A 14,697-nucleotide genomic window follows, 5' to 3' on the forward strand; every position below is an offset into this window, starting at 1 on the left:
ACGTTCAATTTAGACCTCAACATGGTGATATGTATCCAGTCGTGACTTTCTGTATGGCGCCTGCAGGCAACTCTCTTTAAGTGACTATTTGAGGGACCTGGATTCCAACTGTTCCGCCAAAACCAAATGTCACATGATTGCAGATATTCAGAGCCATGGAGTGAAATAAAACAAAACATTTATTGCTTTACATTTGATCATGCTAATAGACATGATCAACTATTTATTCATTGATGACTGTACCTTGAATACACCACCATAACCAGCAGTTGTGACAAGTGAGTTGTACTGTGATAACTTAATAATAAATAAAATCAACTTGGAAATACAGCTTCCAACAACATGTACATATAAACACATTTCAGAAAAAAAACATTGTAAAAGTATTAGAAAATAGTAGCCATTGTTTGACTTCACCCAATATATGTAACAATAATACATCCATTTAACACACCTATTGAGGCAGAATAATTATTATACCCAACTACCAGACTTGTTGCTATTGTTCCTTTAGTTTCAGGATGCCGGTTCAAAATGATACACCCACATGTTTCCTATCTGTACGATACACACATGGACCATGTTATGTTAAGGATGACACAAGTAACTGGAGTTTTGTTACAAATGATGTACGAGCGAGCATTGTAACGAATGTCCAATTACACATGAGTTATCTGACTTAATATTCAGCATCAAAGTAACAAAATACTGCATACTCAGATTAAAATACAGATGGAAAGTATAAATATATATAAAAAAATATTAAGAATTTACTTTCATTTTGTGTGAGTTCATTGGAGTATAAAGGTTCAAAGTAAAAGTCAATTCTTATAAATGTTTATCACAATTCTTTATTCAAACAATGTAGGTCTTGTTCTATACACAATTTTATTTAGTAGTTGTGACTTCATGTTTACAGCCATACAGCAACCAGCTGTATCAGGGAATAAAATAGTTCCTCAAAAAGAGAGGTGACATGAGCGTATGTACCCCAGTATGCACAACTTGCTATTCAGAAACATCTGACACAACACATGTATTTAAATAATATCATCATTTGTTTGCCATTGGAGAGTTGTCCTACTGAAGATGGACCCTGCCATTGAAAAGTGGACGAATTGAAGTGAGACTCTGCCATTGGGGAGTGGACGTATTGAAGTGTGACCCTGCCATTGGAGAGTGGACGTATTGAAGTGGGACTCTGCCATTGGAGAGTGGACGTATTGAAGTGGGACTCTGCCATTGGAGAGTGGACGTATTGAAGCGGGACCCTGCCATTGGAGAGTGGACGTATTGAAGTGGGACTCTGCCATTGGAGAGTGGACGTATTGAAGTTGGACCCTGCCATTGGAGAGTGGACGTATTGAAGTGGGACTCTGCCATTGGAGAGTGGACGTATTGATGTGGGACCCTGCCATTGGAGAGTGGACGTATTGAAGTGGGACTCTGCCATTGGAGAGTGGACGTATTGAAGTGGGACCCTGCCATTGGAGAGTGGACGTATTGAAGTGGGACTCTGCCATTGGAGAGTGGACGTATTGAAGTGGGACTCTGCCATTGGAGAGTGGACGTATTGAAGTTGGACCCTGCCATTGGAGATTGGATGTATTGAAGTGAGACTCTGCCATTGGAGAGTGGACGTATTGATGTGGGACCCTGCCATTGGAGAGTGGACATATTGAAGTGGGACCCTGCCATTGGAGAGTGGACGTATTGAAGTGGGACCCTGCCATTGGAAAGTGGATGTATTGATGTGGGACCCTGCCATTGGAGAGTGGACATATAGAAATGGGACCCTGCCAATGGAGAGTGGATGTATTGAAGTGGGACCCTGCCATTGGAGAGTGGACGTATTGAAGTGGGACCCTGCCTTTGGAGAGTGGATGTATTGAAGAGGGCAAATTGCTGCAGTAACAAATATATATCTATATATTTTCCATGACCCTGTTCCACAAAACAATCTTAGCTCTATGTGGTCACATCTCTTACATAGAGAATATGTGAGTTTGATTTTAAGCCACTTCCAGCAATATTCCAGCAAGAAAAGGGCTTTCCACATTGTAGTTTTGTGTGTTTTTTTAACCATGAAGGTAATCAACCAAGGTCTTCATTGTGACAAGTCAATGCTTAATAACTAGGGTACCCCACCACCTTTACCCAGACCTACAATATGGCAAGTCCCTTAGATGGCCTAGTGGATAAGGACACTAAAGAGAAAGAATGCAATAAAAATGAACAGTATTCCTACAGATTTCCTCCCAGAAACAAGCATGAAAATATATGTTGATCATAACACCTTCTTCAGTTCACACTCCTTGCATACTGAGACACATCAATGTGAATAACGACATGATCTTTGCTTGTTGTTTTACGAGGTTGTCCGAAATATTCCAGCTATACGATGGCCACCTGTAAGTAATTGAGTTCGGGCCAGACAAACCTGAGATTAAGTCACAGCACGTTCAGGGTACGATGACACATAATCAACCAAGTCACTGAATCTTGGAAACCAGATGCAGTTAATTACAGTACGCCTTACAGCCAGCAATAGAGTGCTGGATACCTAAACTAACCATTATAAAATTACACAAAAGGAACTCCTTTTCAATTTTTTTGCACTGGCACTGAAAGGTATCGCTTGCATCATCAAATCAGCATCTTCATGAGTACTGCTTATATCACTGAAATTGTCTGCTGAGTCGGGTCTATCGCTGGTTGCCTCCCCTGATGTGTTATCGCCCATCTGTATTGCCTTTGAAAACTGCAGAAAAACACAACACTCATTACTTTAGAACATACAATAAACAGACAACAATACAGAAATACTAACCCCACATGGAGGCAATGATGAATATCTGCAATAACTGCCTTCTAAAATTACCAATTTTTCAAAATAAATAGTAATAATTATTACCATATTCGACGTAATAAGCGCCCAGGGTGCTCTAAAAATTAGAAATATGGGGCTTTTATTACAATATTATTTTCGTGGAAAAAAAAAACAGAGTTAAAACATAAATTTCGTGGTTTATGCTGACAGCCTGAATGTTTATGTACATGTGAAAATGACTGTTGTGAAGTCAATATCTAGTTAAACTTACAGGCAATGATTTTGGGACACTATTTATATATTTATTTGGTTCTAAATGTCAGAATGTTTCTGTCAAATTCATAATGGATGGCATCTTTAAACAATTTGTAGCCATATTGAAAGGATATGCAAATACATCACACAATAATACTATCACTTGAGATTATCAGAAAAGTTTCATACAAGTATATATGATCTGGAACTAATATGCTCGAGCAACCTTACATAAGCACAACAGGTAGACTCCCTGTATGGAGTTAAACCTCCAGCCATAGATACTGGTTCAAGTAGTGGGTTGAAGTTAATGTCATGTGCATGTTAAAGATGGATTCAAACCTGATCACAGGATCATGGCACAACTGAGCATGCTAAGGGACGCAATTCTGCAGAGAAATTTTGTAAAGACGTCAAAGATGCAGTCTCACTATTTTCACATGGTCAAAGTTTGGAAGGTGTAAAATAACAAAAGTTCACAAGGACCAAACCATATTTGTTTTTAATAAAATAGATACATGTTGATTCAGTATCCAGTATTTAATGGTTGGTGTACCTGTTTGAATGGGACACTTTCGTCATCATCGTTTGCGAGGAGGCTGCCAATGTTGAGGATGTTGAGGATGCTGCCTATGTGTATGTAAGGAGATCTGAAACAGGGTGAGATAGAACTGCAAAAAGAACCTTGATTATTTGGGGTATCATATTGACATTCTATCATGATAAATAACCTGCTCTAAGGGACCGATAATTTATTACAAGGAGGGATGGTCAGAGGTTTTTGTTGCACTAATGTACTATCTTCCTGAGGCAAGGGAGTCAACTGACTGTAAAAGTCCAGTTCCCACCCTGGCCGAACTAGGCTGGAATTATGGAATTATATTTTGGCTGGACAAACAAGTCCAGGCATAGTCCAATCAAAATCCCATAACGAAATCAACATCCGGTTCATAAATAACATGGCAACTGCCTTGCCGAATTCCTTCAATTGCAGTATTTGCAGAGCATGTGTACCATCAACTGAGCGTTGAATGATATTTTCCCAATCTTTTCATGTTTTTAATAAAGGTGCTCAAGTTATTTGATGCACTTTGTGAGGAAAATCCTGTTTTATTGCAATAAAACTCTTAATTATCATTGAGATAGTCTTGACTTGGCGCCACCATTTTGTTTGAAGCAATGCAAGTAATATAAGAGATGGAATCTCAATGGTCAGTAGGGGGGGACTTATAAGGGACAAAACTTGTAATAGCCACTGGTGGCGCTAAGATCAAGCCCAGAAATTCCAGTCTGTTCAGCAAGGGTGAAAACTGGACCTATAACATGTAATAATATTTATGACCCTCCACTAGAGAATGTCCTATTTTTAGGTGACCATTCCCCGATTCTCTCTGCACACCCCTTCCCATAATAAATGACTGGTCCCTAATTTCAGAAGTGACCATCTCCATCACTGCTATGTATAATTTATCAAGGGGCGATGGCGTTGCCCTGTGGTTAAAGTGTTTGCTTATCACACCAAAGACCGAGGTTTGATTCCCCACATTGGTACAATGTGTGAAGCCCATTTCTGGTATCCCCCGCCGTGATATTGCTGGAACATTGCTAAACGCAGCACTAAACCATACTCATTCAATCTAACTTAGTAAAGAATTTTTCTAAGATGATGAGGGTAATTTTATTGGATTATGTTTGAATCCAATCTCATTAAAATCAGATCCTTTTGTTTTCACCAACTGCTGAACAAAGATCTGAGGACATCCCATTACAGGTCATGTCAGAACGACCTCTCTTCTGACCAATCAGAGCATCGCTTACCAGATCAGATAAATGACAGTCTGAATGGGTTTTCTAATCATGCAACCTCAGAAAGATTAAAATGAGGTATTCCACAATACTTCAAGAAAAGCTGCTTTCTGACTGGATAAATGTCGACTTCTTGTTGGCCATTTCATAGATCGTTCAAAGTTCGCAAAAAGTTGTTCTGACATGAACTGTCATGTGATGTCCTCAGATCTTTGTTGAATAAGGACTAGTCACTTATTGCAGTGTCAGCAGAAAAAAAGACCGACAAGCTATGTGGGCCTGTTTGTCCTTAATGTTAATTTCCATCCCTGCCAAGGATGAGGCAAAATGAAACGGAATATTAACCAAGGATAGATTGACAAGCAAGGCTTCATCAGTTTTGTATTTCCATAGTTCTAGGCCCAGTTCCACAAAACAAGCTTAACCCTATTGGAGAGTTATGACAGTCATTATGCTAAGATCACTTTGTGGAAGGGACTCATGGATGTAACAGGTGGAAGCCTATCACCCCAAAGTGATATATCACCAGATTCGGTGCCATGTTGGTTGTGAAGGTGAGCTAAGGAAACAAACAGAGGAACAAAAGACTCACCGATTGTACACAATATCCAGGATGTCAAGTGTAGCTTTGCTGAGGGCCAGACGCTCTGGCAGAGTGCAAGTGTAAGAGCCCTTAATTCCACCTCTTGTTGCAGTGAAAAACTCATCAGGTCTTTTTCCCTTGGTTGTCAGAGCAGTCCACAGTTTGTCAGTGATGCTGACTTTGTAGTCCAGGAGATGGAGGTATTCAGGTTTGGCACTAAGGTGTAATCCCTCGATCAGGTACATCATCCTCCTGGGCTTTTCTCTCCGCTGGCGACAGAGGCTAAGATGGAGCTCCTCAAGGAGCTGAGCTGACTGGATGTAGCCGTCAGATACTATGATCACCACAAGCTGGGACTGGTCCAACAAGTGGAGTCTATCCTTGTTATTCTCACTGATGAAAGTGCAGTTTGTGTCTGGTGATGCCTGGTTTATCAACTCAGACAGAATAATAGCAAGGCGGAGTGAGTCGTGAGAAAAGCTGAACACAATCTGTTGGCCACCTCTGTCCACTGGCATCTCGTTACTCATTGACTGTTGGTTTGGGTCCTTATGTATGATTTCTTTTCCCTCTACTTTGTACCGTGCAAATTCTTTATTCCGTCGCAGCAGTTGAGCTCCCTGAGGAATACCTGAGTGAGTTGGCTGAAATATCAAGACAGCTGGTGTAACTGAGAGAGATGTCTCTCCATGTCAATATTTCTGGAATACTGAGTAGAATGGCTTACCGTGTTTATGCCTTCCTCAATCACTCACTTATTAAACTAGATTTCAGGTTATTAGGTCATTCGATATTTATTTGTTTCAGAATGAATATTACCTTAACAATATTTGGTCCCTTCTGTCCATTTCTGACCAAATTAATCACTTCCCTGGAGATCTGTCTGAGGGCATCATTTTGATTGGCTAATGATCCATTAAGTATTTTCACATGACTGAAGGCCTGAGGGATGACCTCCAAAGGTTCTACAGAAACAGGAATCAGAGAGACATCTTCCTGAAAGGATCAACATCAATCATTTGTGAAAGCATCCTCACGGCACTTTTGCATCATTATGTGCATCATCAATACTTCATCACCCAGGAAAATAGAATACCGTATTTGACATAATAAGCGCCCAGGGCACTCCAAAATTAGAAATAGGGGGCTCTTATTAGAATAGTATTTTGGTGAAAAACAACAGAGTTGAAAGATCGTAAATTTAGTGGTTTATGCTGACAGCCTGAAATATTTATATACGACAGATATATTTTTCCAGAATTTAATTTCCCATAATTAAGAATGCATATAATACACGTATTATACACGAATATATAAGTCTTGTGTACATTCATCAATCAGAAGGGGTACTAATTGGGATTGTTCACTAGCCAATATATTAACAAATATTGCCTTGGGCGCCTATTAGAGCAGAGCGCTTAATTATTACATCGAATAAGGTAAGTTCTTTTATTCCCATTGAGTCTGAAAACCCTATTTAGCAATAAAATATATCACAAACTGCTTCATGTATGTCCCAACGTAAGATATTAAACTCACCACTACAGTATTGTTCAGATCAAGGCCATCAAGACATTGAATTATAATTACTTGTTTTAAATACCTACCAACCATATTTTTATGCAAAAGACAAAAACATAATTGAAACTGCTATTTTCTGCTTGTTTTCCCAAACCGCAAATTTCCAATTTAGAGATGTGATGGAGGAAGGTGGTGTACACACTGATGAAATATTGATGATGCATTACCATGATTGTATGAGGAAGGACGTATTTACAGCAAAATATTTAACTATTGCATAATTAGAGCTACGATGAATTACAGACGATCTGTCCTGAGTGAATGAATATGAATTGTGTTAATCCCAAGCCTTTGGTGAGTGACTTACAGCATTCATTCACGAGGGACTGACAATCCGTAATTCCAAGTTTCAAGGTTACAACACAAAACACACAGACATTGACATATACTCATTGACATTTTAAGGAGAAAATGAAGGGAGAAACATGAAATATCAACCCTACAGAGAATCTTAAAGAGCAAGTAAATTGAACAAAATTAATGAGATTTTGTTGCAAATATCAATTTTCCTAGATTCATTCAAAGTCAATTTCCAAGATAGAAAAATTCACGATATTCATAGAAAGTATTTAAATGTTCAAGTGATAGTGCTGAAATCACATATTGGGGGGCATGACCTAAACGTTCCGGCACAGCGGTGTGTTACACAGGTTTTCTGCTTTACTGATATGGGATTCTTAGTGGCTATACATAAACTGATTCTGCTATTTCTGTTAATACTACAAAAACAAGACAAAAAGTTAGCGGGGCTCAGTTATACTCCTGACTTCGACTTCAACATATTTGTAAGTTCAAAACATGAACAAAGCAATATTTTCTCAGAAAATCCCCTTTTCGAAATCAAACTTCACACTGCCAAAATCCCCTTTTTGTAATCAAACTTCACACTGCACCTCTCCTACTGATATAGAAACTGTACCCCCAATTTGAAAAAGAATCCATGAAGTAGTTTTCAAGTTATAGGTCACACAAATGTTGAACTAAAAAACAAAAGTTCAAAACATGAACAAAATCTTCTTTTTTTCAGAAAATACACATATCAAAATTAAACTTTGGAATGCACCTAATCTATTAGCACGACTATAAAGAATCCATGAAGTAGAAGTCTAGTTATAGGTTGCACAAATGTTTCAGTAAAAATATGCTAAGTGAAAACATGAAAAGAGCTGGGTTTTTTTTAGAAAATCCAAATATTCAAATAAAACTTGAACTATTAATTTTGATAGGATGGCTTGGATAATGAGAGCACAGAAATTTAGCCCAATCACCCACCCGCGTGAAAATGAGAGAGTGACAAGTTTACCCGCTTGGTCACATGCTTCTGGGGCAGCTGAGGGGTGCGTTCGGGTGAATGTTTGTCTCTTTGGGACAAAGTCATCTTTGGTGTAATGGTGGATGGGCATCCTCTTTGGGAAAATTTCCAATAAATGGAAGTTTGACATCTAGTCTTAATCATGGCAAAAACCAAATGCCAATCCCTCTTAGAATTAGGAATAAACTGTAAATTAAACTGTGCATTTGTTTACTGCCCTTGGTCCTATTCTACAGTTATAAAATGGATGGGTAGACAGAAACAGCAGAAGCAGGCAGACTGGGCGCCTGACCGTTCATTGAAATTGCTCAGTGCAGCAAGTCATACACCAGGAACCTGTTTTAACCCCAGTATGGGGAATCCCCTCAGTGGTGGATTTTTTCTTTTCAGAAACGATTTTGCCTGTCGTTTCTTATTGTCAAGTTTACGCTATTTTCCTTATTCAAATATAATTTTGGTCAAGCATTTGTGATTAATTATGCCCTAAAGTATTAAAATCTGCCAAGTTGCTCTGTTGAGTTTACTTGCCTCTTAATGAAAGGTACCCTATTGTTCAGATGATGTAGTTTAATCAATTTGTTCCATCATGAACAATGGAGGAAGTTGTATCATAATTAACTCAACACTGAAGCACTGTTGGGTCACTATGATGGAAATTCCTACAGATCTGTAACCAATCCTCATTTTGTTCGACTCTTACAACAAGAATGGGCTGTGGATTCTGAATACATAAAATTCTGCTTGTGCAAATTCTTACTGAAGCAAAAGCCCTTGCAAGGGCAATGTTGTACTCCTCCTTACACACGTCAGATACTATGTAGCTCATGGACAGCAGTGCCACCACGCAGCGGGCGCTGTCCATGGCATCATAGAGGCTCTGCTGCCAGAGACTTCCTGCAATGAAATCACATTGAAAATAAGTGATATGATGTGAGTGAGTTACAATAATGACAACTGTTTCACGCAGTAGACAGCAATATTCCACCTATATCCCAAGCATGAACGTTGGTCCACAATTTAAGGGCACATTGACAAACAATCAGTCCTAAACAGAATCTGATCAACAATCCCTCTTTTTGTCAATCCTATGAGAAGCATGAGGAGCTGGGGACCATTTCCGTCCCAGAATCCCCACAAAATTGATGTACTTTCTATGTAAGAAAACAACAACTACAAACAATTTTCGATCTCAGCAGATCTGTTGACCTGTCATGGTTGAATAAAGGTAGGGAAATTGTTAACGTTACCAGTCGTGAGTTCGCTCCTGTCAAAGAAGACACTGAGTGTGGAGTCCTGTTCCTGAAGACACTGCAGCAGAGTCTGGGCAGGTGTCGGGTCCCGATGAGAGTAGGATATGAACACGTCATATGTCGTCCTGGCTGGCAGGGTTGGTACTGAGTTATCTTTGGGCTGATCAGACTCGGGCACTGAACTCAAAATTGTTATACAGGCCTGCTTGATCAGTATCTCAGTTACCTCCCCTTCTTTCCGTTGTCTGCAACACAAGACATTGTTTATCAACTTTATTTGCTTGTGACATTTTCTCTAAGTATAGTAACCTATGTGGATGACAGTTGAAATTGTCGGCTAGCATCCTACATTATCTCTTAGTCTAAGCTATGAACGTGTATTAACACAGAACTCTTGACTGACAATTTAAATGTACTGGGAACAATATTTAAGGGAACACCCAAATTTATTCAGAAATGATTTTTATCAAAAAAAGACGTGGAGTTTCTGGTCCATGCACCATGTGCATTGATGCAGGTATGACATCTTCTGGGCATACTAGATGTCAAACGTGGGATTTACTCCTGTGGTATCCTTTGCCATTCTTCCTGTAAGGCCTGCCCAATTTGTTGCAAATTCTGTGAATGCTGAGGTCAGTTGTGAACCCTTCATCCCAGAACATCGCAAAAGTGTTCAATCGGTAACATGTATCAGAGGCAAGATTTGCAGGACAGGCCCTGTGTTGAGAGATATTAATCAGTGGCATTACTCACACCCTCCCCCTTCGTCTCCCCCTTGGTGAAGTACCCTGGTGGGGGGGATGCACCTTTGAACTGCCGTTGACCTAGCTAGAACATGCATGTTAGCCATGGAGGGACATCCAAATAAGGGGTGAGAGAAGTCAGGTGTATTCTTAGAACTCAGGGATATTCTTAGAATACAAGCCCAAAAAGGAGATATCCTGATGGTCACTGCATTGATAACATGGGGGATTGCAGACGAGGTGCTACTGGTCAGGAGGTATAACCTTATTAGGACCATGGTCAGGAATGTAAGATATGTTGAGGAAAGATATACAGATATAAAGATGTATATGATTGTGAACCAGCCGAGCGGGGCAGTTGAGGCTGAGAGTCAGAGCTACACGTTGTAACTGTGTCTCAATAAAGTTGTTGTGGACCCTCAGACGGACTTGTGTCGTACATGTATATAGAAGGAGCCAAGAAGAAGTATCCCCTAGAACACAGTCCTCTACGGCGGATGTATTGGTGGAGAAAAGATTCCAGTACCTCCAAGCAGCAAGAACTGAGGTTAGTGTACCTATTATCTTCATTAATTTTGTCTGGGGTCCACAACCAGCACTAAAATTCCACCCGACTATCGGTAGACACCATTCTAGAGCATCAACAACTTATGTTCCAGTACAAACAATACCACTAGTGCTCAATAAGTCAGGAACTTGTGTAACAAATAACTGGACCTCAATCCTAACAATGTTCGCCCAACAGGTGACCTCGTCGGGCCGCTGCTCATTCTACTTAAACAGTGTGTTTCAGTAGTGACAGAAAATCTTTCATAGCACGACCTCATTGTGCTCACCTGTGACTGTCCAGCCACAAGAACTCCACTCCACTCCAGCAGTGACTAGCTCATTGTACCTACCTTCAACACTCCAGCTCGAGTCCTTCACTCCACGTCACGAGTGACGATCTCCCAGCTATCAATATAGTCGTCCAACCTCAAGTCTACCGCAGCAAGTCCGTTTGTCACCAACGACAGGGCAACCGCCAAGGCTTCCATCTGCGCAGTGACAGTGTCAAGAACCACGAACTGTGTAAACTACCAGAACTGGTCCAGATCTCTCTCTCCATTTTGGTGAGCAACTTGTTTTTGTCCTCCCTTAGACTCAGTTATTTTACCTAAATTTTGTTAATAATTTTCTGCATATTTATACCATGTCTGTCTATAAAATTAACCCCCTTAAAGCCGACGACTGCCTACCACTGCTCGTTCCCGAAATTCAGTATCAAAGTACACCTGTTAGCGAGCCACATCGCTCCTATCAATCCTCCCACCATGTAAATCGTTCTTCCCCCTCCCTGGACCCATTCTCTTCAAATTGGGCCACATTTGATGAAACTGGGCCCACACACCCTTCCTCCAAGCACACAGTAGCGAAGCGTTTTCCCGAAGTCTCACCCCTAGTGGATATACAGGAGTCGTATGTCCAGATACACCCTTCATCCTTTCTCCCTCGGCCCCCTCCTTGCTAATCCCTGCGCCCGGCACCCATCCAATAGCCCCAGGCCAATACCCTGTTGACATTGTCAAGGGCAATAAACTGTTCCCGCCTCCCCCTATCTATGTATGATGGGAAAGATCCCATAGCAGCAACAGCTTGGCTCTGCCGCTATGAGAAATTTGCTTCTGCCCAACACTACACTGATGATGACCACCAAGATATCTTCCCACTTTATTTAACTGGCATGGCAGCCGAATGGTACGAAGGTACCAAGAACACTGCATCAATGTCCTGGCCAGACTTACAAACCGCCTTCCTACAGCGATATTCCCCATCCTCTATTAGCCTCCTTACTCGCCAAAATGCTCTTCTGGATCGTAAACAAAAGGCTGGGGAACCATTTTCCACCTTCTTACAATCGATTCGTCACGAAGCCGAACTTCTCCATAGAAATAATGATCCTTATATCAAGGATCTTATAATCTGTAACACCTTGCCCCATATTCGTCAGTTTATCCTTACCCATCCCCATAACTCGCTAGACCAGGTAATTGACAGTGCGGAGATATCTGATGCAACGTCAGGGCTATCAGATTTCAAATCTGATCAGCTGATGTCTGCCATCACTGACCTTACGGCCAAGGTCAACGCACTCCACTCGCGCACATCAATGCATTGAACTCTGGCTATCGCTCCCAGCCATATGGCCAACGCATAGATCCCAATACTCCTTCTCACCCCACAGACTACGTAGGTCAAGGTCATCAGTTTCAATCTTCGTTTCGGCCACGTCCAATAACTCACAGAACAGAACTTCCCTCACGTCAACAATTAACCAGTATTCCAAGATGCTGCCGCACAGAATTCCTATCCAAAACAGTTCTGTTGTCATGCCTGTGGCTATTTTCATTTATTGCCACAGGAATGTAAGGCCCAATATCTCTGCTGTTATAAATGTAACAAACAAGGTCATCTTATCTGTATGTGTCCCCTTTCAGTCACAATATAGGCAATGATGCCAGAAGAGCGGTGTACCAAAGTCACAGCAGAAACCTACTTGTACACCTCCACTATCTACTACAACCCTAAACAATATCAGCTTGGCACATAGCACCGTGTTGGTCACTATCACAAATACCTCCTTCAATGCCCTTGTTGATACTGGAGCTAGTGCTAGTCATATTGGCCTATCCCATTTCAACAGTCTAGGGGGGTCAGATAAATTCCCCCTCACTTCAAGTGGTCACGCTCAATTAGCAGGACCAGATGGTAGAATGCTTAGTGTGCCCGGGGTCAGTCGACTTAGTCCTGTACATTGCCAATCTTAAACTAACCCACAAGTTCTATGTAGTCGAAGACCTACAACAAGACATTTTACTTGGCCTTGATTTTAAAACAGCATTCAGCTTCAGTAGACTACTCCAACAACAAGCTTTGCCTTTACAATGGCCTAGCTGAGGCGCCCTTCCTCAGCCCCCATGCAGATAGCCTCTTGGCCAGATGTCCCACACATGTTAACATTCCCCAAAGGTCGGAAATATGTTAGATATTGGACATGCCAATTAACACCCCTGCCGACGCCTCTGGTACACTACAGCCACTTAATGACTTAACCCAAACACACCAGGTGATAGGCACTCATTGTGTAGTCAGATGTGTTGACTCTCAAGTCCCATACAGATTACTCAACCCTACCAATTCTACAATAACCTTACCGGCAAATGCACCTATTGCTATGTTTGAGTCACTTGCTTCCAACTTTGACTTAGGACCACTCAAAGACACTACAGCTGATCAGTTAAAGTCAATCAACCACATCTCTTTGACTGACAATTCAACTGCTACTGACTTGAGACGGCGAGCAGCTGAACTAGACATTGACCTCTCTCAAGCTATCTGAAGACCAAAAACATACTTTGTTAACATTCATTGGCCGACACCATGACTGCTTTGCTAAAGACATCACTGAACTGGGCCGGACTCATATGTTTTCCCACTCTATAGACACTGGTGACAACCGCCCTGTTCAAAAACGTCCCTATCCAGTACATCCAAAACATAGAAATGACATGGACACTCACATTAGGGATATGTTAGACAATGACATCATTGAAGCATCCTTTTCCCCATGGTCACCACCTGTGTTACTAGTTAAGAAGAAGTCAGGAGATACAAGATTTTGTATCGATTTTCGCGAACTTAACAAAGTCGCGCTTGTTAAACATTATCTGATAGGAAATATAGATGAATCCTTGATGTCACTAGGAAATAGTCATCCCCAAATTTTCTCATCTCTTGACATGATGAGCGGTTATCATCAAATTCCCCTGTCTCCAGACAGTCGAGGGAAAACTGCCTTTATCATGTTTATTGCCCCTGGTCACGGTCAGTTCCACTTCAAGGTCATGCCATTCCGACTGGTCAACGACCCAAGTTGTTTTGCTTTCATTATGTCCTCAATGTTCTCAGGAATGTCTTACAAATATGTTTTAACATATTTGGACGACTTGTTGATTCACAGCTCGTCCTTTGACGAACACCTTCAACACTTAGAAGCGGTTTTCAACAAATTTAGGGAGGCTGGGCTTAAACTCAAGCCCTCAAAATGCAATTTTGCAGTGAAGGAAAATCCTTATCTGGGCCATGTTATCTCTAAGGAAGGAGTATCTACGGATCCCTTGAAAGTAGAGAGTGTCGAAACATATCCCCACCCCACAAACATCCGTGAGTTGCGAGCTTTTCTTGGCCTGACCTCCTATTATCGCAAATTCATAAAGGGTTATGCAATGATAGCTACCCCTGTACATGCTCTACTTCCCAAAAACGTCACCTTCACATGGCCTGAAGCCACCGAGAAG

The 14,697-nt window shown here is 41.1% G+C and overlaps 1 protein-coding gene across 1 annotated transcript in view; it reads right to left on the minus strand.

Annotated features, from left to right (window-relative positions):
- Nucleotides 1–238: 238 nt before the first annotated feature.
- Nucleotides 239–14,697, minus strand: part of LOC139443890 (uncharacterized) — a 28,699-nt gene continuing 14,240 nt past the window's right edge. Inside the window, exons 8-13 of the mRNA XM_071224777.1 lie at nt 9,615–9,862; nt 9,125–9,261; nt 6,294–6,470; nt 5,484–6,118; nt 3,642–3,735; nt 239–2,761 (exon numbers count right to left, since the gene is read on the minus strand). Coding sequence (XP_071080878.1) covers nt 2,576–2,761; nt 3,642–3,735; nt 5,484–6,118; nt 6,294–6,470; nt 9,125–9,261; nt 9,615–9,862 — 1,477 coding nt within the window. The 3' untranslated portion in view covers nt 239–2,575. The remainder of the gene's footprint in view (nt 2,762–3,641; nt 3,736–5,483; nt 6,119–6,293; nt 6,471–9,124; nt 9,262–9,614; nt 9,863–14,697) is intronic.

Source organism: Haliotis cracherodii, unplaced genomic scaffold, assembly GCF_022045235.1.
Source record: "Haliotis cracherodii isolate W230 unplaced genomic scaffold, xgHalCrac1.p SCAF_5, whole genome shotgun sequence".
Taxonomy (NCBI): Eukaryota; Metazoa; Mollusca; class Gastropoda; order Lepetellida; family Haliotidae; genus Haliotis; species Haliotis cracherodii.